At 49.2% G+C, this 27807-nt stretch overlaps 2 protein-coding genes across 20 annotated transcripts in view; one reads left to right on the top strand and one right to left on the bottom strand.

Annotated features, from left to right (window-relative positions):
* Positions 1-15131, top strand: part of ALX4 (ALX homeobox 4) — a 40575-nt gene extending 25444 nt beyond the window's left edge. Inside the window, exons 2-4 of the mRNA XM_086892264.1 lie at positions 3455-3765; positions 11210-11338; positions 13409-15131. Of these exons, the coding sequence (XP_086748390.1) occupies positions 3455-3765; positions 11210-11338; positions 13409-13732 (764 nt within the window). The 3' untranslated portion in view covers positions 13733-15131. The remainder of the gene's footprint in view (positions 1-3454; positions 3766-11209; positions 11339-13408) is intronic.
* Positions 15132-23909: 8778 nt separating this feature from the next.
* The window catches only part of EXT2 (exostosin glycosyltransferase 2), a 76241-nt gene continuing 72343 nt past the window's right edge, over positions 23910-27807 (bottom strand). For all 19 annotated transcript variants that reach the window (XM_086892258.1, XM_086892259.1, XM_086892246.1 and 16 more), the window contains one exon: positions 23910-26686. In XM_086892258.1, coding sequence (XP_086748384.1) covers positions 26548-26686 — 139 coding nt within the window. In that variant the 3' untranslated portion in view covers positions 23910-26547. The remainder of the gene's footprint in view (positions 26687-27807) is intronic.

The following is a 27807-nucleotide window of genomic DNA, read 5'->3' as shown; positions in this document are numbered from 1 at the left end:
CTCATAGTCACAGGTGAACATGTGAACAGAACAGGTCTTGTGTCTCCTGCAACCTCTTTCTCCTCTGTAGGGTTCCCAGGACAGATGTGGTGAGATTTGATAGGCATATCCCTGCAGAAGAAGTGGGAATGCAGGCATCCCTCCTGCCCAAAAGGAGCTGCCAGATGCCTGGAGCCCACATGCCCAGTTACCCCAGGCTATCCCTGCCCCTTGGCAGCAGACACAGGGTGACTCAGGGACGGTCTTGGGAGTGCTGATGGTCTAGCCAAGGCACTGGGAGAGCAGGGTATAATTGTGGGAAGTCAGAAAATATCCTCCTTCTATTGCCAGGAGAGCAAGGATGGATTGGCAAGCAGTGAAGGAGGCACCAAGTGATCCTGTCGGACTTGTAAGGGTACAGTGGTGCTCACATTAACTCCTTGTCACAGAGACCTTCACAATATGTAACTCAAGGTCTCTCTAGGTTTGATTAGAAACAGACACCTCAAACTCTGCACTGAAACTTTGAGGCCATCTCCAGTTACAGGAAGTCTGGGCATATCCATATGCAGATGTATGCAATTTGTTTCACTTCAGCAGTTAGCGTGACTGTTTTGAGGTCAGGGAGCCTGTTTCTAGGGAATGAGAGTTACTACTTGGGATGCTCAGCTGAGGGTGGATGCACACCATGTCCTCCCTATGCTGCCATCCTGCCCTCCATCCCAGAGGTTCTGCCCCTCCCGTGGAAAGAGTTCATCCCTGCCAGGGCTCCCAGGGACTAGAGGTGAAGAAGCCTATGTCTGCTGCAGTGCAGGAGCACGAGGGCAGCGTGGCTGAGCTATGAAGGAGGGCTCTGGGCTGGCAGAGCAGGCATGGGAACACCCACTCTGTGTGCAGCAGGGACAGTCCTTGCTCCCTGAGGCTGATGGCTTGTGATGGAGATAACTTACCACTGCTGAAAGTCTGCAGTTTGAGCTATGCTGTCAACGAAATTAGAACTGACACAGAGCTTTTCTCTGTGTGTGTGTTTGTGCAGAACCTTCCTGAGCTCCTGAAACAGATAAAAACCAGCAGAGGAGTTCCCAAGGAAAGGCTTCAGGTCTTGTGTTTGCTGCTGCAAACAGGGGCTTAGGAGGCAAAAGGGGGCTTAGGAGTCAGGGAGGCAGGTGGCACAAAGCCATGGGAGAGAATGTACTGAGCTTCCTGACATCATCAATAATAAAAGAAAGAGAGAAAGGGAAAAAACACCCCAACCTCTTGGAATACTTTATTTATTACTCTGTCTCTACTGAGTCTCATAGGCGGTAGTCCATCGCTGCAGACTTTCTGGAACTGTTTCATTTTCAGTTGTAAAAATTATAAATACCATGTCTGTAGCATATGATTTACCAAGGCTGTGGGGCAGGGCACTGTCCCAGCTCATTTTGGATGGGTCTGTCCACCTGCATTCCCCAGGAGCAGTGGGAGCAGTCAGCCAGTTGGAGAAAGCAGGTTCAAAGAGGAGGCAGTGTGTCAGCCACTGCCCTAGACACTGGTCCTGGAACCCAGGGAGCATAAATTTTGGCAAAATGTTCCCAAGGATCAAAGCAAAGAGAGCTGAGATAGACATTAAGCTTTGGTAAGTTTTGTAGGGAGCTCCTCAAAAGTCTGAAGGAACAATATTGGAGAAAGCAATAAATCTGAAATCACAGCAGGGTGAAAGTGGCAGGTAACACCATTGCCTTCATCCAAGGTCTGCCTACAAGCCCTGTGTATCACCTGAGCAATTTTCTTCTCAAATACCTCTCATAGCTCATCTTCCCCAGGCTTAAACCTGGGCCACCCTTGCTCTCATGCCTGAGGGCAACAACTACATTTCATCCTCCTGGTTTCATCCCCATCATCTCAGTGCAGCCCTTCAGCTGTGACAGTGAGAGATGGGCAAGGACTTGTGCACGGGACACCTTCTCACAATTTCATGGGATTTTGGCTCTGAAGATGTGACAGAGCTGTTCACAGAAGGGCTAAACTGTAAACATACAGTGAATTAGCAAAAGGATTTTGCAACCAGAGATGAGAATTGCCAAAGACACAGGCTAAGATGCCTAAGCAGGCATTAATGACCCTGGCTATCACATTGCCTGGGAAGAGCTCCCAGTGGGGACATCACTAAATAGCGGAGCTCTTTCCCAGAAAGACTGATCCTGGCCTGGTAATTTTTAAAAATAGACTAAAGTGAAATTTCAAAAAAAGATGAGACACTTGGTGTGCTCTTGGCTTGGTAAGGAGAGAATGGATAGAGAATACCACAGTATCACTTCTCACACACTTAGGAACTGAATGTAGTGGCTCAAGGTTAAAACCTGCAGTAGGGGTACCTTGTTTTTTGCCCAAAGATCCCAGCCAGAAATGTGGCCAGGTGTGACATTTGGCTGTGCACTATATGCCAGGTGGCCAGTCACTCACACAGATCTCTCTTTTTCTGTCCTGGGCTCAGCCCACCATGCAGAGCAGTGGCATCAGATAAGGGAGAGGAATGGGTCCCCAGCAGGGTCCTGCTGGCGTAGCATCACTCTTGCAAATGAAGGGGACACCACTGTCATAGGAGGCAGGAGGTGTGCAGGACAGGACACGCGTAGTGCCTGCACCTGAGAATGCATATACCCCGTTACAAAGCTCAAAGGTGGTTTTACTGTAGCTGCTAAGCCTTAGAAATGAACCAGTTCACTGGTTCCGTGGTTTAAACCCCTTCCTCCTGCTCTGCCATACTGCTCTCATATGTCATGTCTCATTAATTATTAATCGAGGGCAGCCAGGTGGGAACAGCTCCCCAGACTGTTGTCACACTCCTCTCATTTCCCCCTGCCCTGCACACAGGGGGTGCTGTTTCCACAGGTGTCTCATACTGTCCTTGTCCACGGCACTGAGCCCTGTTCACGGGCTCCTTGCCCAAAGCAGTGCAAGTCCTGGCAGCAGGCTGTGGGGGTGACTGGGGGTGCCCGTGAGGAGCAGCTCTGCTGACACACCACCACTGCCTGAGCATGCAGGAGCAGGAGACAGACCCCACCGAGCACCACGTGTGGCTGCTGTGTGCTGCTGGTTTCCTACTCTGTGTTATTCAGCAGGGGAGCACAGATGGACTGCTGACAGGGGACCTGTATGGTGCAAGCAGCAGATGGGACCTCTCAGAGACCTTTCCTGTGGCTAGGACCAGGGAATGTAGTGTTCCATGATGTTCAACCCTGATGTGGGTGTTGAGAGGTTGAAGGAGGGTCTTGCTGGGGTGTGTGCGCCTGAGTGTTCAGGGCTCATCCTCCCACCTGGATCTCTGAGAGGGAACAGAAGCTGAGAGAGCTTGCCCCAACCTCCTCTTGCCCATCTGTGCTGGGTAAAATTGGTCAAAAGATTTACATCTGTTTCCCTTTCTCTCTCTCCCTGCCCCCTACCCCTGGTCAAACCTGCCCCCTCTTCCCTGCCCCACCTCCCACCGAAATAGGTAAGGAAGGCGGTTTGGGAGAGCCTGACTTGCAGCCAAGCTCTGACCCTTCAGCAATGGACAGCAGCTACCTCAGCGTGAAGGAGGCCGGGGTGAAAGTGCCCCAGGACAGGGCCAGCACGGACCTCCCCAGCCCCATGGACAAGGCCGACTCGGAGAGCAACAAGGGCAAAAAGCGGAGGAACCGCACCACCTTCACAAGTTACCAGCTGGAGGAGCTGGAGAAGGTCTTCCAGAAGACCCACTATCCCGATGTCTATGCCAGGGAGCAGCTAGCCATGAGGACAGACCTCACCGAGGCTCGTGTACAGGTATGGGGGGAAATCCTGGGGCTGGGTGAGAGGTGGATGAGCTGCAAAAAACCCCTGAGGTTCCCTTGCAGCCCCACCATAAGCTGCAGGCAGCCAAGCCCTAATCAGAGCCCATGGCACAGAGAAAGCACGAGGAGGTACCTCCATGTCTGACGCTGGTGTCAGCTCCTTTACTTGGTCTGGTGTCCTGCAATCCAGAGTTCACAGAAACACCTCTTGCCCTTGAGCTAATGGGACAGCAGGTGGGTAAGCCTCACCGCCACCCTGAAAAAAGCTTGCACAAAACCTGCTCTCTTCAGGAGGCTTGCAGGGGACAGAGGTTCATCAGTCTGAGTGGGAGCAGGATGGGCAGGATGGGCTCCTTCTGGCAGATGGGGCTGCAGAGGTGACTGGGAATTCAGTACATGAGGAGATACAGGAGAGGCCGCTCTTGTTGCCTGCTTGGCAAGCACGGAGACTGCATGAGAGCTGGAGATCTGGAGGCAAAAGGTGCACCCACAACATTAGGAGGAGCAGGAAAGTCAAACAGCCATGCTCTGTTGACAGTCTCAATCATCTCTACCCACACAGGTGCCAGCTCTCATGAACTAGCTCCCTTGAACTAGCCTGGGGGCCAGCAGACCCGAAATCCACATCAGAGGAGGGAATGGTTCTCTGACTACTGCTCTTTCCTCTGAGACAAGGTTAAACAGGAGGCCTGTCAGGGCTCAGAAGCATGTGCAAAAGGAAGCACCACTGCATGGTGGGGACATCCGCAGCTCACGCCTCGGTGGCCAGCTCCTTCTCCAGCACAGCTAATCCTGTAACTTCCATCTGCAGGCATTTGTCAGCTCACCACCCCCAGAACCTGCATTAGCATCAAGAATAATTGGCCCATGGAGACACCTGATTCTATCTTTTATACCAGGAATATTCCCAGCTCCCAGGCAGCCTCTGCTTTAACCTTTACAAGTAGTTGTTGCAAATAAGGCCCACATCCATGCTTAAGTCCATTTTAGCTTGTACGTTTGCTTCTCAATTCACCAGAAGCAGGATTTTTCTTGTCTGCTTGGTAAATTGGTTGGCAGGGCTGGTGTGCTCTTCTTCCCCACAGCTGTTTCTCTTCAGGCTGGACATGGCTGCGTTTCAGTAGCCAGCAGTGTGATTCCCACTGCTCCCGAGTGCAGTATCTTGGGCACTGCAGCATGGGCAGAGCAAGGCAGTGCTACAAACATCAGCTCTTTACTTGTGACACTGGATGCAGCTCTTGATTTCCCAAGAACACACCACAAGTGCTAATGGGGTCTCCTGGGAGGCCAGACATAGCATCGGGTTACTGGCTGCACAGTGCATGAAATTCCTCTAGCTCAGGAATGAGAATGAGGTGCTGGAGGGTGGTGAGCTCCTCCTGCTCTCTTCTGAGCCAGGGTTTGCAGCTACTGTGTCATCCCAGCAGCATGAAGGGTGGCCATCAGAGCCAGGGCAGGTGAGACAGATGCAATTTACTATATGATCCTTCATTCTAGAGTTTTCCCCCTCTTATCCACTTTTACCACAGGATAACACCTCAGCTGAGGGTAGAAGCAACTCCCTGGGTAGCCAGGAGTATATTGGGCAAAGAGGGGTTTCAGCTTGCTCTGAGATAAGCGTGCCAGTAGCCTGTTGCACAGGCAGCCAAGAAGAGCCTCCCTGCTCTTGCAGCTGCCAGTGCACACCTCTCACTTGGGACAGCGATGACAGGGCTCGTGTGACAGAGCTGCTGAAGGACTTGTCTAAGTGGCCTGGCCGCTCGAGCACTTGCCCCATGGTGAAAGGGGTAAGCACTTGCATTTCAGTCATTCCCCAGCTCTGCCAGGAAGGAGTCGGTGACTTGGGCCGTGGGCTGGCACCAGGCCACCACCTCGTGCTGCAGGACTGCCGTGCTGTCAGCAGCAGTGCAGGCTCCCATCACTGCATAGGAAGAACCAGCAGGCTTGTGCCCAGAGCAGCAGGTGCTGGCTGGGCAGGCTCAGGGGCAGCCCAGGGGCTGGGTATCTCAAATGTGTTCCCAGGGCTGAAGCTGCTGGCTAGTGAGCTGCTTGGCCCTGCATGGCACTGGCAGCCCCCGGGACGTGCAGTCTGAGGTGGCACAGGGTTTTTCTGCTGATGGAATGGGGCTGCTCTTCCCATGAGGGAGGCTTTCAGAGACAAAGCCTTAGTGAATCACCCTAGTGCCTGTCTCCACCTTTGGGTTGTGCTACAGCTTGTTTAGCCTTTACCCCCTTGGCAGTTCTGTTCTGTGGGGTCTTCCAACACCAGCAGTGTGGCCTCAAGGGCCATTGGCTCACAGCCCAAGGGTGGGTACTGGCTGCAGCTCAGGAGGCTGATAGCGAAGCAAATGCCCACTGCAAGGACCAAAAACCAAGGGCTAGAGGGCAGAAATCACAAATTAGACGCGAGCCCCTCACTACCTTTCCCTTGCAAGCCAAAGAGCTGTGAAGTACTCAGACACCATCCATTGTGCTGGGAAAGGCTCTGGCTGCTGTGGGGTGTTTGGGCACACACCTACTGCAGCCCCATGGGCTTTGAGGGTAGCACAGTAGTCCCTCTCACAAGGAAGGTATGGTCATCTAAGGGATAATCCTGCCCTGGAACGATTTTTTGGAGGTCATCTTCAGAAAGGTAAGGCACTGGTTTCAGGTGTGATGCTCCCTCTCACAGCTTTTGGCTGGAGGTCATCCCCTCTGGCCAGGCTTGGCTTCCTGGGGAGCATGACCAGCTGCACTGCAGGCAGGAGCAGATGCAGAGCCCAGACAGGCTCCGCAGCTCTGATTTTTCCATCCCTTCCCCAAGTTTCACTCTTCTTTAGTGAAGTAGCTGCCGGAGTTTGTGGTGCCTGGAGAAGAACCCGTGCCAGCAGCGCACATGAGGTGGACCACACTGTCTGTGAAGCAGTGACCATTCCATGGCCTAGACCCTCTCCTGCTCCATTTCCCTGCCTGCCTCAGTTTCCAGCCATCTGTACTGATGTCTGTCAATGTCAAAGCTAATTTCCCCCGTGATGCAATGCAACATTTTCCTGTCTACTCCCCACAATCTTGTCCCTTGTTTCCACGTACTGTTAAGATACTGCATATCCCTGATTTGCAAAGCAGGAGCCATGCACAAGCCTAGGCAGAGGCACAGCCAGGAAGAGGTTGCTACACCTCAGCCACAAACCTGCAAAGATGCACAGGGGGTTCTGAGTTCATGTAGGTCCTACACAACATGTATGTCCCATTCCTTTGTTCTCCTCTTCCATGTCTGGGGCTGCAGAGCCCCAGAAAGAGCTTCTGCTTGGTATCAGCAACTGCTGAGCCTCTTCCAGCTCATCCAGGTCTGCAGCAGATGTCTGAGGCAGTGGCACTAAAAAAAAAAGGTAGACACGTGTATTCACACATTATGCCTTCCCCTTGCATAGAAACACACACAGGAACATCCCAAGCCCATGCCAGCCTGGTCCTGGCTGCTTACCTCTCTTGGATTATCAACTATCTGCCTCCTGGACTGCTCTCTGGGAGAGGAGAAAGGGATGGGACTGGAAGGAGGCTTCGCAGCCAGGGAATATAACCCATCAGCCAGCCCCCCTCAGAGCCAGCTTTATCATTGCTGGGACCATTAATGAAATGTTTTTGGCAGTGACCCTGTGATGCGGCGGGGGCTTGAAAGTGAGAGGGAAATGTCAAACTCTGCTGTAGCAAAATCACTGCTTTGGAAGAAAAAAAAAGAAAAGAAAAAAAGCAAAGCAAAGCAAGAAGTAATATATCTTGATCCCTTTTCCCCCATAAAACCCTGGGAGGCTGGTGGAAGGAGCGGAAAGACTGAGCTAAGCCTGCAGGAAATTAAACATGAAATGAAAACAAGCTCGAGTTATTCAATTCTCTCATCCCAGGCTCCAATTTCCCATTCCAGGCCACTGATAAAATGGTGTCCAGTTTCAGCACTCAAGGATGAATTCTGGCTCTGTTCTTGCAGTCTGAAAAGCAAAGGGCTGGTGGCCATCTCTGGCAAGAGGAGAGATAGCCTGACCTTTCACAGAGGGATGGGGTCCTGCACACAGACAGATGGAGGCTGAGCAGAGAGAGGAGGGTAGCAGGGTGAGAGGACAGGACTGGGGATAATGGATGCTGTGAGCCTGCCAGAAGAGAGTAAAAAGCACAAGATGCTTGAATGTCAGAGCAGTAATGCAATGAGGGGTGCTGAGCACAGGGCATGAGCACAACCCCACAGCTGCTATCAGCCCACCACCACATGTGCAGAGGTCAGCCTCACCCACCACTGCCCTGGTGGGGGTAGGGGAGAGGGGAAAATGCCTTTAACTTGGAGGAAGGACAAATAAGTGATGCAGCCCCCAACTATCCAGGCATGGTCAGAGTCCTGGGTTAAGTCCCAGCTGAGCCCATCCACCTGCCACCATGGGGCTTGGTGGCAGGGGCAGGCTGGCAGTGCCCACTGGGTGGGGAGAGGCAGCAAGAGAGTGAGCAGGAGCCTCCTTGCTTTGTCTCAGGCCACTTCTGGCCTCTCCACCCCCAACAGCACATCAGCTGTGTATGCATATGGATTTAGGTACCAGCATATGGCCGAATGTTTATGGAGACATGAAACATTCTCTGTTCCGTAGATTTTTACAGGGCTGATTTGGTACATCAGGGCTTATCAAAGCATTGTCTGCAGGAGTCAGATACATGACATTACTGTACACTCCTACTGTAATTACTAACACTGAGATTCAGCCCACAGTGACTGCTGGCCCCTGCACAAAGTAGCCCATCCTGACCCCAGAGGACACGCTGCACCAGCCACTGCAACCTCCGCTGTCACATTCCCATCCCACAACAGCCACTCTCGACAAGGAGTGACAGGCAATGAAAGGAAAATTAACTTCTGTTTGGGTTTAGATTTGCTTTTTAAAAGCAGGTGTCTTCTAAGACTGTGGAAATACTGAGGATTAGTTGGGTTTTTTTGCTGACATTTTCACATTATACATTGCCATGCCTGTCTCATTTTCCCCTGGGCACTGTGGAGGCTTGGAGAAACCCAGCTGCAAGATACCAAGAAGCCAATATGGATTTGGCCCAGAGGAGAAAGGAGAACTTTAAAAAGCGGTCCAAACCTTGCCACAAGTGCTTCAGAGCTCACTGTCAGCCCTCAGAGTGTCTCTGGTGCCTGTGACACCACTTGGACTGAAGATACTCTTCTTCTTCAGCCTAACGCAATGACTTGCCAAATCCTCCCAGCCCACCAGCCACAGGGAAATTTTGGAACTGCTAGTTTAAACCACTTTGCTCTGTTCAATCCAATGCATAAGTGTGTCAGAGTAGAGGCCCAGACCTCCCTCTGCTCTGTCAAGGCAGCTGTCACGCTGTCCCAGGAGGAAGAGGGCGCAGACCCTGCGTTGACAGCCTCGAAGGTCACACTGCAGAGCCACGCACCGCTGCGGGGCCTGAGCGCGGCCGCCCTGCTCCAGGTGGGAGCTCCGGCGGGCAAGGCAGCCGTGCCTTCACCACACGGGGAATGGCCGCGTATGCCTGGCATATGTTCACCCTGGCCTCATGCACAGCCAGCACTCCGCTCCCTACCTGTTCTCCACCCCTCTGTGCACAGCGGGGCCTCCTCCGCCTGAGGAGGAACCAGGTCACCACCGCTAACTTTGAATCTGCAGATCAAAGCGGCGTGATCCAGGCCAGCCCTGGGACTGGCCTGCAGCTGGGCCGGAGTGGCTGTGCCAAGAAGAGGTAGAAGAAAAACAGACAGATGCCTGAGGCATCAAACCTGCTCCAGTAGTTCGCTCTGCATGTGCAGTGTGTGCTCAGCTGGGATAACGTTAGGACGTTTCTGCCGATGCTTTTTGCGCCTACTGAAAACACTTGCAGGGTTTTTGATTTGGGGTAAGGGGGTTGATTGCAGGTTGCTGCTTTGGCCAGCTTGTGGATGGCGTTGCCGGTGCCATGGGGCCGGGCATTAAACCCTATGCTATCCACAGCTCACATGCGGAGCACATGCCTGGCAGCTGCACCATCGGCTCCCCGCCCAAGCAGACCACAGTGCATGGCCAGCCCCTCCCTCAGCTCATACCACAGGCCTGCCTGGGAGACACCAGCACAAGGCTGCCTACGTGGTGGAAGGCAAAAACTGAAGCAGGAGAGCCTGAAACAACTCTTCCAGCACGAGCAGGATGGTCAGCCCAGACCAGAAAGCAAGCCCTTTATCGCTCCCCGTAGCAGCTTCTGGCTGCACTGATTCAGGCTGCAGGTGTCACGACTCTCCTGCCCCGGCAAAAATTGTCCTGCCATCCCACCCTGTGCCAAGCACCTGGCTTGTCCTGCTAGCCTCTGAAGACATGAGCTTCCTACCTGGCGTCTGCTTTCCCCAGGTGCCTGGCAAGCAGCAAAGCTGCCCCACGGCCAGGCGTGGGAAGGGCCAAGCTGCTTGTCAGCAATACCCCCCCTGCCCTCCCCAGCGAGTCACCGTGTAAAACTCGAAGCAGAGCTGTGAGGCTCTAGGAGTGCTCCTTTCATGCACTGGCGTGACCTGCACAACCCAGCCCCTGGTGATCGCCCTCATCTCTCAGTGCCTTCAAAGCACCTCTTGATTGATGTGTTTCCCTGACTCACGAGCTTCAAGAGGCTTTGAAGACACTGGGCCAGGCTCTGATCTCTCTTAGGCTGATGCAAATCAGGAGCAATGGTGCTGACAACAGTGCAATAATACACACTGATGTCAAGCCAGTAAAAATAAGAGCAGAAACAGAGTTTTGGTCTTTGCCTTGAAGGGATCTGAGCAGCACTGTGAAGCAAAGAGCAGCAAATCCTGCAAAAAAAACTCAGTGTAAACCAAAGGATGCTATAGAAGGGCACCTGTCCTTTCCTGGAGCTAAGGAGGGAAGGGGTGTTCGGCTTTGTATTTCTTGCTGCGGTTAAGAAAAACAAGAGACTGGGTGAGAAATGCAAGCTGCAGTCAATGGCATCATCGTAGCCAGGCTTAGTCTTGGGGAAAGCCCCGTCACTGCTGTTGTCAGCCTGGCAGCAGCACACATGGATGTATTCACACTTCTCGGCTGAGACTGGCTGACAGCAGGAGAGCTGCAGACAGAGCCTGCCTGGGTAACACAGATTTAGGGGTGAGAGGAAGACAGGCTTTCCCAGTGCAAATCAGGCTGTGGGAGGCTAGAGCTGGGAATGTTCCCAGAAAGGCTGTGCATCACAAGATGGGCATCCCCTTTTGCTTGGAGTGCTCCCTTCCTAGGAGCTGGCCCCAGACCCTCAAGAGAAGCAGGGAAGGACTGTCTCTCCCCTGCAGAGCATGTGTGTGGAGCAGTGCCCATCTGTGCCATACAAAAGCACCTGTCTGGTGAGGCCCTGCCCTCTGGTGGGCTCTTCAGGGCTGCCGGGCTACCAGCCGCTGCCGGGCTCCCCGTGTTCACAGCCCTGCTGTCGCCTCTCCCCAGGTGTGGTTTCAGAACCGGCGAGCAAAATGGCGCAAGCGGGAGCGGTTCGGTCAGATGCAGCAGGTCCGGACCCACTTCTCCACCGCCTACGAGCTGCCCCTGCTCACCCGTGCTGAGAACTACGCCCAGGTGAGTGCATTCCCCAGCCTGGGCACAGGGCTTGCTGGACACGCTGCCTCTGGGCCCAGTCCTCCTCAAGCCATGCTTCGCTGCTCAGGTACCTCCACCTGCTCTTTGGCAAGGCTGCAAGGACACTGGGGCTATACTGTCAGGCACTGAAGGGCTGGCAGGTTTTTGGTCAGGTGTCCTGCTTGGCTCCCTCATGCCCTGGCCCAGAGCAGCCATCTTTAAAGCAGGTACCAAGCCCCAGCTGTGTGTGACACAGAGCAGCACCCTTGGGTACAGGTCACCCTGCCCAGCACATCCTATCACGTGTGCTGCTGCCCACTAACTTTCAGCTGGTTTCAGGAAGATCCAAAAGGCTAACTCATGCCTAAAGAATAGCAGATCCCATGGAGGCTTCCTGTTACCATGTCTGGTTTCCATGCCCCTTGGACATGGTGGTTGGATAAAAGCTTTTTTCCCTTGGCAAATTCCCACAGCCGTCTCCCAGTCATGGGCTGTGGTACACGCAGCACCCTTGGTGACATCTGGGGATGCTTCCCAAGGGAGTTGTAGATTTACTCTCCAAAGGAAGGGAGGGAACAGCCTGGTTGGGGGTACCTGGGGCTGCTTCTGAGTCCTATTGAAACTGTTCCTGCCCTGACCCTGGAAGTGAGACACAGGGTTGCCTCCCCTCCTTGGCTTCCTGTCTTGGAAAACCTGTCAGCACAATAGCCTCCTAAACATTGGGCCAGCCCGAGTTTCACAACACTTCAGATGATGCCAGGCAGACTGGGGTTTGCTAGCTCCAGGGCTAGGCTGTGCCCCAGAAAGCACTCCTTCCATCTTCCACTCCTCTTCCCACCACCCAGAATTTGCTCAAGGGTGCAATTCTGCAGGCAGGATGCTCTGAACCTGACTGTTCTCACAGATCTGCTGGAAGTCCTCCCTCCCTGACACCCTGTCTGTCAGCTGCCTCCCCAGCCAGCTCTGTACCAATTCTACCCCGCAGCCAAGCCGGGAGTGTTTGACCTCTCTCCTGCTTGGCATCTTCCATAAACTGAACAAGAAGCCCTTTTGAAACAGCTGAGATGCCAAAGCAGCTTTTCAAGCAGAGAACACTCTCAGCAGCCTTTTCAGCTTGTCCTTCTCTTGCCTTTGGAACTTACACTGCTCTCTCCCTCCATACCGCCCTCCTCTCCCAGCACGAGAAATCAAAATTTTGAAAAGCAATTTGCAGGAGGTAAGAGATCAGAGAGGGCCCAAGGGCGAGCAGTGGAAAGGAGCATTGGGATGAAAGGCCCTCTGCTCTCTTGCTCCAGCCAGCTGCTCACCTCCTCCCTGCTTTCATCCTGCATGCCCATGTGCCTCCTGCTGCAGCACACTTATTCCCACTGTCAAATAGTGAGCCCTCCTCGCTCCTTCTGCAATGCCATTTTATGAGTGACACTGCAGGATGCCAGATGGTCTCTGCAGGTGGCCCCGCAGGGCTCTGCTCTGCAGCAGGGTGGATGATGCTGCCTTGATGGGCACTGCAGGGGGAGAGGGGCAATGAAGCTGCCTGTGCCGGGGGCTCAGCTCTGACAGGTATGTCTGGGTGGTACAAAATAGCCCTTGCTTGGGCAAAGCTGCCCTGAGCTGGAGAGGGAAGGTGGATGAGCAGCCTCACAGGACTGCTTTCTGTCTGATCCCTCTCTAATGAGTAGCACCACAGAAACACCATAGATGACACAAAGTTTCCTGTGCTGAGAAAAGTGCTCATGCTACAAAAAAAGTAAGAGAAGTGTCTGGAAGGGGAATAAACAAACAGATGCTGTGGCAGAGCAGGAGCACGACCCTGCTCCCTGTGAGTAATCCTGCTGCCCTCCCTGCCCCTGTCCAGGCCGGCACAGAGGTTTTGGAGCGGATTTGCTGGCTGCAGCAGGGCTGGGGGTGCCGCAGCTGTCAGGGGCCAGCAGTCTGCATGCCCGTCTCACCGGCTGCCCCTCCGCTAGGCTGTCCGGCCAGGCCGGGGCTGGACACACCGCATCCCCCCAGGCCGGCTGCCCGATGTATCCTGCACAGGGGCAGCCCTGACGCTTCTTTTCCCACCCCCAGATCCAGAACCCCTCCTGGATTGGCAACAACGGAGCCGCCTCCCCCGTGCCCGCCTGCGTCGTCCCCTGCGAGACGGTGCCCTCCTGCATGTCCCCCCATGGCCACCCCCACGCGGCCGGCGGCGTCTCCGAGTTCCTTGGGGTCTCCGGGCCCGGCAGCCACGTGGGACAGACTCACATGGGTGGCCTCTTCGGCACAGCCGGCATGAGCCCCAGCCTCAATGGCTACGAGCTGAACAGCGAGCCGGACCGCAAGACCTCCAGCATCGCTGCCCTGAGGATGAAAGCGAAGGAGCACAGCGCGGCGATCTCCTGGGCGACATGACAGGGCTGCAGCCCAGCGCCCGCCAGACTCGGAGAGAGCACACGGGGACAGCCCAGCAAATCCAGCCGCTTGGACTCCGGACAGCAGTTGCCTCCTCGGGGATCTGAATGCAGCACTTTTAGCTACCCTAGGCGTATAAAGTACATATGTTAATGTAAGTGGAGTGTTTCCGGCATGAACGTGGCAGCTCCCGGCTTCCTGGGATCAGGCAGGGAGAGGGAGGCTGTGGAGCAGCACCTCTTCCATCAAGATCTGGGATGGGATGCATCCCTTCCCGCTGCCACCTCCCCGATAACCTGGGCATTTTTTTCCTCCCTCTATTTTATCTGACACCAGCTCTGCTGTTCCAGAGAGCAAGAGCCCACTGGCCTTCCAGCAGCTTCTCCCATCCCACTATCCACCCACACACACTCACACACGCATATTCTGCCCTGGGCAGGGACTGGATGGGGACTCTGGCGCCAGCAAAGAGATTCTCTCACACTGCAAACATCATTTTAGCAGGAGCTATGGCTTCCCACAGCTGAGCGAGGAACAGGGCTGGGAAGATAACCAGAACCAGAAAAAAGGCAACATTAGCCCACCTCCTTCTACCCTGCTCCCTCTCCATGTTGTACTCTGAGATGCAGCACAGAGCTGTAGAAGTCTGTGGAGGGGATGCCCCTCTCGATGTTATCATGCCGAGCGTCTTTGCCAGCCCTCTGGTGACCCAGATGGAGATAGACCTCAGCAAACAAAAGCTTTCCAGCGTGGCTCAGTGCCCCAGGGAGTGCCTGGGCTTTGCTTTCCCTGGTTGTGGTCTATGTAGGGGCTCACAAGCATGGTGGTACAGGAAAAGATTTCCTCTGTCTTTCACTGGGTCAGGAATTATTAACTTCAATTTAGAGACAGCAGCTCTGGCAGGGAAGCACAATTGCTGTATAAAACTTCAAGTCCCCAGTCCTGCTCTAAGAAAGAGCTCGAGCACTAGCACACAGCCACAGTGACACAAGGCCATCGAATTCCTCACACACCTCATCCTGGGCTCAGACGTGTGCAATGGCAGGCCCTCCCTCGGCCCTCGACCCCAGTGCCCTGTTGCACACAATGGCTGTGGGCATCTCTGCACCAGGGACAGCCAAGGGAACAGGCTGGGAAGGGGCCCAAGAGAGGACAAGGTGATGCTGCCCCATTCCAGCCACCTCAGATCCTCTTCACTTTGCAGAGGAAGCAGAAGAAACCAGAACTTGTCTGGTTTGTGTGAACCAACATGCCTCTCTGCTTTTCCCTCCCAGTGCTCTTACCTGTGCAGAGCTGTTAAGTAAGATCTCCTTTGCAAGGCTAAATACTTTACAAGTTTTTCTGTGATGATAGTGCATGGAATAATGAATAATTACCCCACATCATTACACCACTGAAATACCACCAAGGAGAAGCTGAAAGTCAGCTGAGCACTACCACCCGCACAGTGGGGCTCTGCAAGCTGAGCTTGAGCTGGGGTAGCCATCTCTGAGATTTGCAAGGGAATTATAGGATACTACTCCCATAAAAACTGGTTTGTCACCTTGCTCTCTTTCCTCATGCTCAGTGTTAGAGGATCTTGTAGTTTAAGGTCCAGGAATATCTAGTGATCTTGGAAAGAATTACAAATAAGCTACAACCAAATATCAGGCTTCAGGTACAAGTATTTCCACAGTGCCTAGACTGTCAATACGCTACCTTAATGATACACTATTGCTAGGTCAAAAGTAATATATTTACTGGAATAAGAAAACACCAGAAGTACTGCTTCTTTTCTCTTCTCAGAAATGCTAAGAGATGCCTTCCCTGCTATGCACAGGGAGCCAGCACACATTTCACCACACCACCTGCATAACCAGGGCCTCTCCCACCACAAGCAGCCAGGATTTAAATCCCAGCCTAAACATTCAGCTGAGGCCTCAGGCATGGCGGCTTAGATGCTGAAAGTGATGCTGATCACGGAACCAGGCAGGATCACGCTGACCAGTTGGAGGTGTATGCATCCCCACTGGGTACCAGAAGCCACTGAGCTTCCCAGCCATCCAGGGACCAGTGGTAGGAGGCAATTTGTCCATCAGATTTGAGCAGGCAGCTGAGCACAGCGTTTGAGAGCCTTTTCCCAGGAACACTGGGGATCTTGATGCTTCCCCCTGGCAGCAGGCAGTCGGTGGAGGGCTGCTGCCTGAACAGTCCAGTACCATTGCTGACAAGGCAAATTAGCAACAAGCAGAGCTAATGAGAGGGCAGTGGGGTGGGCAGGCATGTGGGGACTGGTCTTGCTTAGCCTGCAAGTTCTGAAGGCAGCTCCAGTGGAGGGCTGTATCTATTCAAGAGCTTAGCTGCATTCCCTACTGAAGTTAAAGGGTAGCTTTTCTTCACAGACTTCCACAGGGCCAGTATTTCATCTGAGCTGTTTAAGAGCCCAGAGGATTAAGTGCTGTATCCCTGTCTTGTTAGAGAGAGAGAGAGAGAGGAGAGTCTCCTGGCAGCAGACTTGGCATATAGAGAAGCTTGGCCCCCACTTTCTCTCACCTTAAAATTCATGTGGAAAGCACATGTTGGACTCAGTCTAATTTAAACACCACTGCATGTGCCCAGCCCACAGCCTGCCTGAAAACACAATGAGGCAAGGGGAATGTTGTTCCCTGGACCCCCTTCTGCAGGGCTCCCTTCCCACCTCCAGCTGCAGGCAGCCCCACTGCTCATGGGGCTCTGCCTCATCTCCTTTGGTGTTGCTGCCATTCTAGCACTGTCCCTTGCACCCACACTTCTGGGTAATGCTGGAAGGGCTGCCCCTCTCAAATCTTCAAAAGAAGCTGTTCTGGTAGTTTTTAAGCTACATGAATCTGTACTTACATACATTTTTAAAATTAATTTTAAAGGGTTTTTAAAACTAGCTGTTAAATTAACATGAAAAATTGTATAAATATATATATATATATACTTATATATATATATATATGTATCTTAAGCTAGCCAGCCTGCATCTACTGCATTTCTTAAGGGTCACAGGGTCAGTGCTGTTCCTGCAATCTCACATTACCACAATGATACCTTTTTAATTATTATTATTATTATTGTTATTTTAATATCTTTCAATTCTATTTATGACTTTCTTCTCTATTTATTTCTTATTTAGTATTTTACTCCTGTCTATACATTGAATCACAATTCCCTGGCTTGGACTTGCCTTCAAAGCTGCAAGCTTTGTCCCCATCCACCACCAAAATGTCTCAGAAGCATCAGCCGTCCCAACACCTGCCATGCCCATGGTGGCATCCTCTGTGGGTGCAGCCCAGCCAACTGGGCTCACCCAGATACTCCTTCCAGCCTCACAGAGGTAGCAAAACATTTCTCCTGGCCCTGGCTATGCAGCAGGTATCCTACAAGGTGGCAGCCTTATGTTGCCCATGTCTGGGAACCCCAGAGATGTCCCAGAGCTGAGACCAGGAGGATGCAAATAGTAAGAGCAGCATGGGTTTCTGGCACTGCCTTAAAAGTGGTTGGGTACCACTCACTGCCAAGTACTTGGAGGTGCTTCTTGCCTACAAGCAGTAGTCAGTGCTTTGGTAGCAATTGCAAACCAGTGGGGAACCAGGCTTGGGCTTGCTGGGCCCTGCGGGGTCCAGACTCTAAGGGCGGCTGTGCCTCAACAAGCTCCTGGAGAGGGGCCAGGTCAGCCCCCTGGCACGTCACCTGCTGCCAGCAGTGCCACCCACCTGCACTCCCATCAGCCTCTCCATCAGGCTCCGGCTGCCTCCTCCAGAATATGCTACCCAGCCCAGGTCCCACTGCCCCAGCACCTACCTGGGTAGAGCCTACAGGGAGGAAGACCAAGACAGCAAAATAAAGAGAACCACCCTCCCTCTCCTCTAAAGCCTGTGGCAGAGTGTGAGCGAGCATCCATCCCTGCTGGAATGCACATCCCTGCCAGGTGACATGTCCCTGCTGGACCACGCCTGGCCTGAGCCGCCAGCATGAGCAGGCTGCTAGGGAAGGGCCACAGACAGTGACAATGTAGGGCCACAGGCAGTGACAATGTGTCACATGTGAGGGCACAGAGCTACAGCACACATGGCTTCACCTGTCCCTTCGGCCAAGGAGACACATCACCAACCCGGGCCAGGAGAACCCCGTGTGCTGCTGAGCAGGGCTGCCTGCTGCTTTCCTCCTGCACTGGAGGTGTTTTGGGATGGGGAGGCGCATTCCCTTGATTCCCACAGTACATTCAAACCTGGCAGCACATTGTAAAACACTCTCCAAACAAACTAATGCAAAAAGGTAGTTTCTTGGAAAAGGATTGAAAAATAATCAAGCAGAGGCAGAGCCCCGTGTTTATTTTGCTGCTCTGACTGACACAGCAAAAAGCAAACAGACTGAGGGAGAAATTAAACCCAAATGGGAAGGGGGTAGAATCGGAGGGAAAGTCATTCAGCCCTTTGCAGTTTCCCGAAGGGAGCTGGGAGGAGGTGAGGGAGCGGCCTTACAGCCCCTTAACTCTTTGCTGGTAACACGGTTCCATGGTTCTCCACTCCCCCCACATAGCTAGGTAGGTAGGTAGAGCTAGGACTTTTATACTACTGATTTTGAAGGACAGTTTTCAATGTATAATAATATATCAGTTTAGGTGTGCAGTGCTTGAAAGAGAGACTGGGAGAAAGAAAGAAAACAAACCTCAATCAATATTGTTTTTTGTTGTAAAATATTGTAACCTTGTATAAATGCTACTTTTTTTTTTTTTCTCTCTTTTTAGCTTAATGGCCTGGGGTAGAACATATAAAAAAAATAAAAAAGTTTTAAAAATGTTCAGGAAAAAAAAATAATAAAAAAAAGTCATTTAAAATGTTGACACATGAGGTTTGTGCCATGCAATGTTATTGCCTATGCAACCATGTATTACCAGTTCATTACAGTGGAATATTAAAAAGGAACAAACAGTCTTGCAGCTTGATTCTTTTTAAATTTTTGAAATAAGTTATTGCACTTGCAGCTTTTTCTTTTTTTTTAAATTTTCTTTTTTTTTCTTTTTTTTTTTTTTTTTTTTTGGAGGTGAAGGGCTGGCATTTCCAGTTAATAATTTTTATTTTTCCAGGTTTTGAAAGGAGTGGCATCACTGGGAAGGTCCCTGCTTCCCAGCCACCCTGGCCAAAGGGGCACAAACACTGTTGTTGTTTTGGTTTGCAATAAACTCCTTCTCTTCTCTCCTCTCAACTGCAATCTGGCTGGTTTGTTCCTGACTCATGACAGATGAAATGTGATCAGAGGGGCCTCCAAAATCTCACGTTAATTGAAGCTGGCAAAAAATACTAACAGTGCCCTTTTGAACTGCTGACGCAGTCCAGAATGGATTAGCCGGGGGTAGATTAACAACAGGTGGCAGCTCAGGGGCTGCTGCCTCTCCCGTACAGGGATGGTGCAGAGGCAGCAGCCGGGCACAGGAGCGTCCTGCCAGCCGGCTCCTGGCTAGCGAGGCTTCGCTGCCTCCAGGAGCGCTCAGCATCTCTTGGCTTCCTCACTGGCCAGCACAGGGGGCCACAGGGCAGACAGCAAGATGCTCTCCTTTGCTTACTGCTCTGGAGTTGCTGCTTCCAGCAGAGCTTAAGGCGCACAGGGCTCCTGCAGGTCTCCCAGCCCTCCTCAAGCAGTCCTTAACGAGGCAGCCTGTAATCACAGCTGACTCAGGGACAAGTTGACTTGGCAACAAGAGGCCACAGAACTGGGGACCCTCAGCTCCCCACCCCTTTCACACAGCACAGTCATGCTCGGGGCACCGAGCACAAGGTCTCTTGAAGCTATAGGAGAAGGCACCTGGGGCTGGCAGTGTTTCCCATATTCCCACAGATCATCACACTCCCTCCCCTCCTAGCTTCACATTAGCACAGATGTCCAAGCCTCACCCACCCTCTCCTCCTGTGGCTCTGCAGGGTTTCCCAGAGGTGCCTGCCTGCAGCCAGAAGCTGCTCAGTGGGCTGTGGGGCAGACTGAGCCCTCTGGGTTTCACCTGTCCCCACACAAAGGGAAAGGTTTTTCTGGGCCCCACCAATTCACAGCGCACAGCTCTTGTCCCACGGCAGGGAAATCTGGGTTCTGTGAGGGCCCTTTCTATTGCTCGTACTCCATCAATAAACACAACTGCAAACCCACCAGCACTGGGACCAGTAAGAGTCAAGTCCCCATACCCAGATGCTGGGTGGACTGGAAAGGGCCTTTTTTGTTCAGGCAAAGCTGAGAAGGTGCCCAGCACCCAGCACCCAGCAGCCCACAGAGAACCACAGAGCCCCTCTGGTCTTTCCATCAGTTGTCTGGGAGCATCGACTTGCTTCAGATGGTGCATGGCTGTTTTCTATCTCACAAAGAAATGGATAATGCGGGTACTGTTGCAAGCTTATCCATTCCTCTCACTTGTAGGAGAAAAATTCCTTCCCTCCCCAAGCACTCAAAGCCAGATTCTCCAGATGTTGGCAGAGTTCAGAGTGTTGAGAGCCTAAAGCCAGTTTCAGTAACATCCTGCTTGTATGGGTTTACATCAGAAATTGCTCCTGGCCTAAATGATGCCAAAGAACCAAAAAGCCTCGCTCTAAACTAGATAGTGGCAGAACCCAGATTAGAAATGTGCATTTTCTTCTTGAAGCTGCACTTTCTTAGAGGAGCTGCAGGAGTTATTTAAAACACATGGCAAAATTTCTCTCCGGGAGATGTGGCTACAACTCCTAGGTTAACGTGCTCCTTCTCTGCTGGAGAATATGACTTTGAGGCAGAGCAAAGTTCGGGCAGTTTAAATGAAAAACAATATTTTATTCCTGTAAACTAAACAGATTTGCCATTTTTTCTTCCTCTTTTTAAAAGCAGGTTATTAACCTTTAAGCAGATGGATGTTCAGTAATCTTCTCATTGGCAAGGAAGGTAACAGCCATGCAAGGTGCATCTACTTATGGCCAGATGGAGCCCACATGTAAAGGTGTTGCATTTAATCTGAGACAAACAAGTGTTTATTATTTGTGAAAGGATCTTCCACTTTCTCTTGCTTTGCAGTTCATAACTTATTCACAAGGCAAAGACAGATGCTCTGAGTTAGCAATCTGCTTCTTTTGCTGTAGCCTTGCTGAATTCCTGGATCTCATTTTACGGTCTTTTCTCCTTCAAACCTTTTCCCCTCCCTGTTTGTGTGAAGTTATTGTTCCATCAGTCCTCAGCTGAAGGCACCCAGCATTAACTGTGCCCAGCACCCAGCTGAGACCTGGCACTTGCCTCCAAAGACAAGTTTCACAGAAGAAGCACCTGTAAGTTTACAAACAGCCAGCTGAGAAGGTGAGAAACAGTGGTTTTCTTGAGTGTATGGCACATATATACATGGACATGTGGGAGAGAACACAGTCTGTGGCTTGAAAAGCTCAGGTATCTTTCCAAGGCATTATGGGCTTATCTCCTGGGTGAGCACAAGATATTCATACTGGGCAGCTAGATATCCATAAGTGGCACTTTGTTCAGTCAGTCCCAAGCTTTTAGTTCTACACATTCCCATCACTGCACAGAATGGAGGGGAGGGGCTAGAAGAGATAAGCTTCATCCTTAAAAGCACAGGATGCAACAGAAAACACACCTCATAATGACACATGGAAAACCTCATGTGGGTCTGCATATCCCATGTTCTTCACACCTTCATTTGTCAAATGGTCCAGCTTTGACCTTTGTCCAGCCCCCTACAGCTGAAATTTAGGTTAAAAATCTAATAGATGTGACTTAATAATTAGGCTAATAATTACTAATTTTCTTAGTTACAACATCCCTCCCACACAGTCTGGCACTGAGCACTGACACAAGTTTATAGACCTAATAAAATCATAACCAAGTTGCACTGATCTCTGTCCATGGTCACCACAGAGATATCATGCTTTTCTGGAGCAGGAGCACTTCCTGTTTATGCAAGTAAAAAGGCATTTAGCATGACTAAAGGAAATTTGAAGGACAATTACTGGATCCTTTTCCAGACAAATGAAGACAGCAAACAGGCAACCTTGCAGGAAGAACCTTTGAGCAGCACTGTTTTCAGTTGGAAAACTCCCTTCGTGCTGCTAGCTCCAAGCCAGTCCACGTAATTGCCTCAATTGTCCCTGTTATCCTTTAATGGGAAACATAACTCACTTTCAAAGCAACCACAAGAAGCTGCAGACAGGGGAATCCTGAAGATCAGCAGAGGTGGGACTGCATTACAGCCATTTCCATCAGGCTGAAATTACACAGAGTGCACCAGGAATGTCTCTAAATGGCTTCAAGCCAGGGCCTGCTGAAGCCTGCTGATTCTTAAAGTCAAAGCTAACAGTCCTCTGCCTTGGTAGAGAGGAACCCAAAACTCTGAACAAACAATTCAGACAAAAGTGTAGCTGTTCTGTTAAATAACAGGCTTGGGATACTGGTGTTCAGTCCTGTTTTTACCCACACATCTCCAAAGGGTATCCGACTGCCTCTCTCTTTGTCTCCTTACCTGCAGCTAAAAGTGAGAGGTTAGTCTTACCCACACAGGACGAAGCTCCATTTCTTGCACTTAGATACAGCAGTGGCAGGCATCATAAAAACAACTTACACTGTCCTACAAGCACTTCCAGCAGCATGAGATACAATTTAAGGACCTATGACTCAATAGTAAAGCAAAAGTGTTCTACCTGAATTTTCTGCTAAGCAAATGCTATCTCTGTCACATGCCAATGTTAGCAAGAGATTTGAAGTGACCACCTGCTCATGGGATAACTTGCAGTCCTACAGAGTATTGTAGGTAGTTAGAGTATTGTTTGGTAGTTTCTGTTTGGCAGGTTTTGACAGGAATTACTATTTTCAGCATAAAAATTGAAATGAAAAGGTAGTATAGGTGAAATACTTGCCAGGATTTTCTCTGCTCTTCTCAGCTTTTCAGGATCAGACTGAAGTTAGCAATTGGACCAATTGGAATTGGAAAATTGCTCATTTTCTAGCATAGATTTAATCAAAGATATGTTTTCAGATTTTTTTTTCATGATTCAAATACACGGATGAGAATATCCATGACTACAAGAACTGCACATAGTTTGCATTTTAGTTTACAAAAGAACATGGTTTGCAGTATTCAGAGTAAAATTTAAGTATGCAAATCTCCAAAGAGAAAAATGAAAAAATTCATACTCACTCTGTCTGATCCCATTTTCTCATCAGCACCATCAATTTTAATTTTTCTTCCATGTATCATGCTTTGGTTGTGAGAGCAACTTCCATGTCAGAGGGCTGGACAGACTTATGCAGTACCTATTAATCATTCTGAGATCTTTCCTAATCAAAAGATACTCTGCCTGTGAGAAGTACTCAAAGCATCTGATATTTTTTATGGAGGGCATTCATATCAAATCTTCGAGGTATATTTAACCATTTAAAAATTAAATTTAAAATTCCCCACCTAAATCCATTTTATTTAAAAATAAAGTGTCATGAGTCTCAATATAGCATCTTTCTAGATGCTCAACACTCACCAATACAGCCTAAAAGCAAAGCCAGTCAGAAGTACTGAACACCACTTAAGTCCCACCTCACAATTATTTTGACATCTGGCTCCAAGGTCCTTGGAGTTTAAAAGGTCCTTGAATGAATAATTAAGAGGGATAAACTTGTTGCTAGACTAAAGCATAATTGAACCACACCAGCAGAAGCATGATGGGTGGCAAAAGGTTCCAGAGCATGAGCTAGAAATGGAAGGACAGAATCATTCAGAACATTAGGGCCCAAATTTTCACATCCTATAATAAGACGGTGGACCTGTGAGGAAGGGAAAACTCATGCATTGTAGGAAGAGTTGGTGATGCTCAAAATGCATCCTTAGGATCCCCCACAACAGGCAGGGCAGCCCCTGCAGCACATTCCCCCCTTGCCATGCACAAGCAGCAAAATGTGCCATGCACACACTGCCCTTTAGTGCCATGATCCACAGGGACTGCGCTGCAGCACTTCTGGAAACAAAAAGCTGTGTTTTCAAGACAACCATCAAACTCCAGTTGTGACAAAGACAAAATATTGACACATCTTTCCAAAGTGCACTGTGGATATTCAAGTTTAACACAGATTTATGTAGTAAAAGAGTTTGTCACAGAAATTCTCCCCTCTGAATTAATTCATGTTTCCTTATGCCAATCCAGAAGTGAAATACAATAAACACTCATGTGATTTAATTTTTAATATACAACTATTGAGCTTTTTTGGATATCATATATACAATGAAAAGTTAAAAATTATCTTAATTTAAAGATGGACAAAACCCCAATTCCAAATCAGACATACAATTACATCTTACCTTTACAGAATTTGCACCAAGAACATCACAATCATAAATGCAGAGAGCAAGTAAGTAGGCAATTTTACAATTTTTCTTTATGGTCAATTGCCTAATTTTCTCCATGGCACTAAACAGAGACAAATGGGGTTGTAAATGAGCTAGCCCTATAAAAGCAACTGTAAAAGGCCAAAGGATAAAACATGATTGTTAGGGGTCACTGGACATTTTGTGCAAAGGGAGAATACTCAGATGCTCCTGGATGCAGACACAAGGACTTGTTACTTTTTTATGGACTGGAGATTATAGGTCATCTTAGCAGAACTGGTTTGGCTGTCTACATCTAAAAATATCCAACCAACTATTTCAAATCCTCAGTGTCTCTTAAGACTCTGTGCAAAACAAAGATTTTTACTGGCTTGCTGAGGAAGAATCAAGAAATCACAGTGGCTTCACAACTTTGTAAAGAAAGTGTTATAACTCAGTTAAACTGCTAGGGCCTGCCAAGCTGAGATCAGCTCCAAAAGGACAGCTAAAACTGAAGCAACTACTGCACTGTCACAGCTACCCTTTAAAGCAAACTTCTCAAGGGAAATGTGCTGGTATCTCCTGATGCTCAAGCACCAGCTCATAAATCAACAGGAAGATTCAGTAAGAAGGTCTATGTTAATAAACCTGAAAGGCTGCAAAGGAGAAATAATGAGTAACAAACCTTCCTCTATTGTGATAGCCACTGTGCAGACATCAGTTGTCACTGCAACAGCTATACTTTTAGCTCCCATAGCAACTCAGGAATGAAACAAAGAGCGCAGCAAAAACCATTTACTAGTAATTAAACACTCCCAGAGAGTCAGATGATACAGTTTACAGGCACATCCCAGGGAGGTTATGAAGTGAAGCATCCCCTCAAAGCTATTGTTCCAATATGATTTTCATTCACAGCACATCCACTGCATTGGGCAATAAGATAAGTCTTAGAGGGGGTGAGACAAATAGGAGCAGATGTTTCCTGTTTCTAGCCTGACTTTCATTTGGTTTCTGTCATTTCTGCGTATCCAGCTTAGGAGAGGGGGTGAGCCATGATGTCTAACACTTGTCCTATTGTTTGGGGTTTGGCAAATCTGAGGAATAAGGTTGCTTGCACTGTAACAGAAAAACAGCCCATCAAGTAGGATGTGTCTGTAACCAGCAGCAACAGAGGTTCCAAAAACAGTGAAATTACACTTATCTAGTAACAAACATTTTATCAGTGGAGCTAGAAAAGAGATTACTTTCCCAGCACAATTTAGGACCCCTATTAATACTGAAGGGCAAGTGTAACAGTCCAGACAACTTTATTTCTAATTTTGTTGCATTTAGTTTTCTCATTGAGGTTCATTTCAGTATGGTGAAACAATTCAAATGCCTCTGAGAAACATAAATCTTCTCCAAAGGACTTCCTAAAGCTGTATGTTTCAGCCTGTGGCAATGGGTTCCTTAAATTACAAGCAAAGACACAATAGTTTTTCCAACAGTGGTAACTTACAGGAGTTTGTAAGTGTGCGCTAACAGTGTCTTACACATACACACTTGCCTGTACATTGAAGCTTGAACTAGGAATTTCTGAAAATATAGGTGTTTTACAGATTAGTAAGCTGCTTCCTGAAGAGGATTCAGACATTAAAAATTTATTTCATACTTCATCCCTATGGATGGCTATAATATAAAACTGTAACTTGATTGCTGGTTTGATAATGAAAATAAAAAATATAAGAAGGCTAAAGACAAATAATTTTCTGCATAATACAACTAGTTCTGATATAGAGTCTGAGTCTTTTGCATGAGTGCAGCAGAAAACCTGAGATTTACACAGAAAGTGCAGCAATTGCAGTTCTGTCCTGCAGGTCTCTGCTTTGAAGGAGAGTATCCTCCCAGCTGCTGTGTCTCCATCTCCATCAAAATAATTTAAGTAACACAAAATGCTTTGCTCTTTAAACTAGGTGAGAACAGATTTTCATTTGTGGTGTTGTAAAAAAATAAACATTTGTCTCATATTACAGAAGAAAATATTTGTTTCACAGTTACTTAAGACAACAGTTAAAGCTCAAAAGACAGAGGCCCACCAGCCACACAGGAAATCAACTCCTCCCAAAAGAGAACAGCTCTACATTGCAGACAGTTGCTTTCAATGGATGGATGCTCACTAAGCAGAGAGCTTGCAGCACATTTGATAGAAGAGGTCATGCCAGTCAGACCAGAGAGCCAGATTCTTTTTTATTCTTCAGGTGCATAGCCTCCTTTGGACAAAAATGTCAAAGCATTTGACATTTTTTGGAGAACCCGCAAATAGATTCAATTCTCTGTGAGCAACAGAGAAGCAGTTGTTCAGATTTCAGTTACAACTTTGTGCAATGCAAAAGGAAGACAACAACATTAATTCCCATCTCCCTCAGATGCAACCCACTCTCCAGCAAGCTTTGTCTCAGGGCCTTATTCCTCATAGCACCTTTTCAGCTGTTGTTTTCCTCACTGAGGTTTGTCTCTCTCTTTATAAGCTGCCAATATTGGGAAAGCTCTTCAGTTTCTCAGGAAAGTCATCTTTGTAAAGGACGGGGTCAGCACGATGTTCCACCACTTTGAGAGGCATGGTCCCAAAGACAGAGGCAAACTTATTGATGCATTCAGATCTGGTGAAAAAGAAAGCGGTATAATTTAGAACTCCAACAACTGGGCTGGCTACCAACTCCCACACCAAAATAACTGGTATAAGCCTTCCCTCTTGCACTTGGAAGTATTTCAGCCATGCTGGCTACTAATAAATAAAAAGAGAGCCTCACTGCAGAAAGAACAGAAAAAGAAGCTGGTGTTCTTTGATTTATCCATTTAATCACAGAGACGAGCAAGGGGATGCTGGCAGCAGCACATGTGCACATGGAGGTCAAAGCTTCCCTTCTCCCTCCCCCTAGAATTCCAGTCATTCTTAAAGCAATGTACATGCTGTAAACCAGAACAGATTAACTGCCAACATGTCTCTTAAAGGGCCACTGTTGGGTCAATTTAGTGTATAACGAAGGTTTTGCAAAAACCAAGGCTTTGTGAAAACAGAGTTCTAAAAAAAAAAAAAAATCTGTCTTTTTTCAGGCTTCTTCAGAAGCTCTATCTTTTCCCACAAAAAAAATAAACATGCCTCAGAGAACAGGCAGAGCTGATTGTACTGTAACTTAAAGGTGAAGATGAACTAAAACTATAAAATTAAACAAAATAACTAGTTTATTTTCCTCATCTAAATAAAGATATATTGAGCAATAAGACATCACATTAACAAAAAAAAAAACTGGACTAATGATGACTCTTTCACTTTTAATAATCTCAGATATCAGTAACGTGGAAAGGAACAACCATGCCATGCTCTTCAAGAAACAAGCAAGCAGATGTTTAACTTTTACACTGCTCCTTTAACTCTCTAACTGAAGGGTGCTGTACCTATGGAAGCAAGGCAGAGAAAACCTGGCTCATCTCACCTCAGCCAGTGCTCAGCTAACATTAGCTGCCTGCTACATAAAACAGCTTTTAAGAAATTTAGATACTAGGAACCATGACAACAGTTCCCTACACATAACAGAGGGCTACAAGAAAACAGGTGACATTTCTTTTGCCATTCAAAAGGGAAAACAAAATAGGAAGTGAGCACTTTGGCTCAGCTACAGAGACTGATGTGCTGCAGGCGGTCGCAGAGCAGGTCTCTCGCTCTCCAACCACTGCACCCTCTCCCGACCCCTTCGAAGGGTTAGGGGGTCACTATGGCTCC

This window comes from Cyanistes caeruleus, chromosome 6 (genome assembly GCF_971803275.1).
Source record: "Cyanistes caeruleus chromosome 6, bCyaCae1.hap1.1, whole genome shotgun sequence".
NCBI classification, from domain to species: domain Eukaryota; kingdom Metazoa; phylum Chordata; class Aves; order Passeriformes; family Paridae; genus Cyanistes; species Cyanistes caeruleus.
The sequence above is the reverse complement of the archived record's forward strand: the minus strand, read 5'-3'. Positions and strand labels throughout refer to the sequence as shown.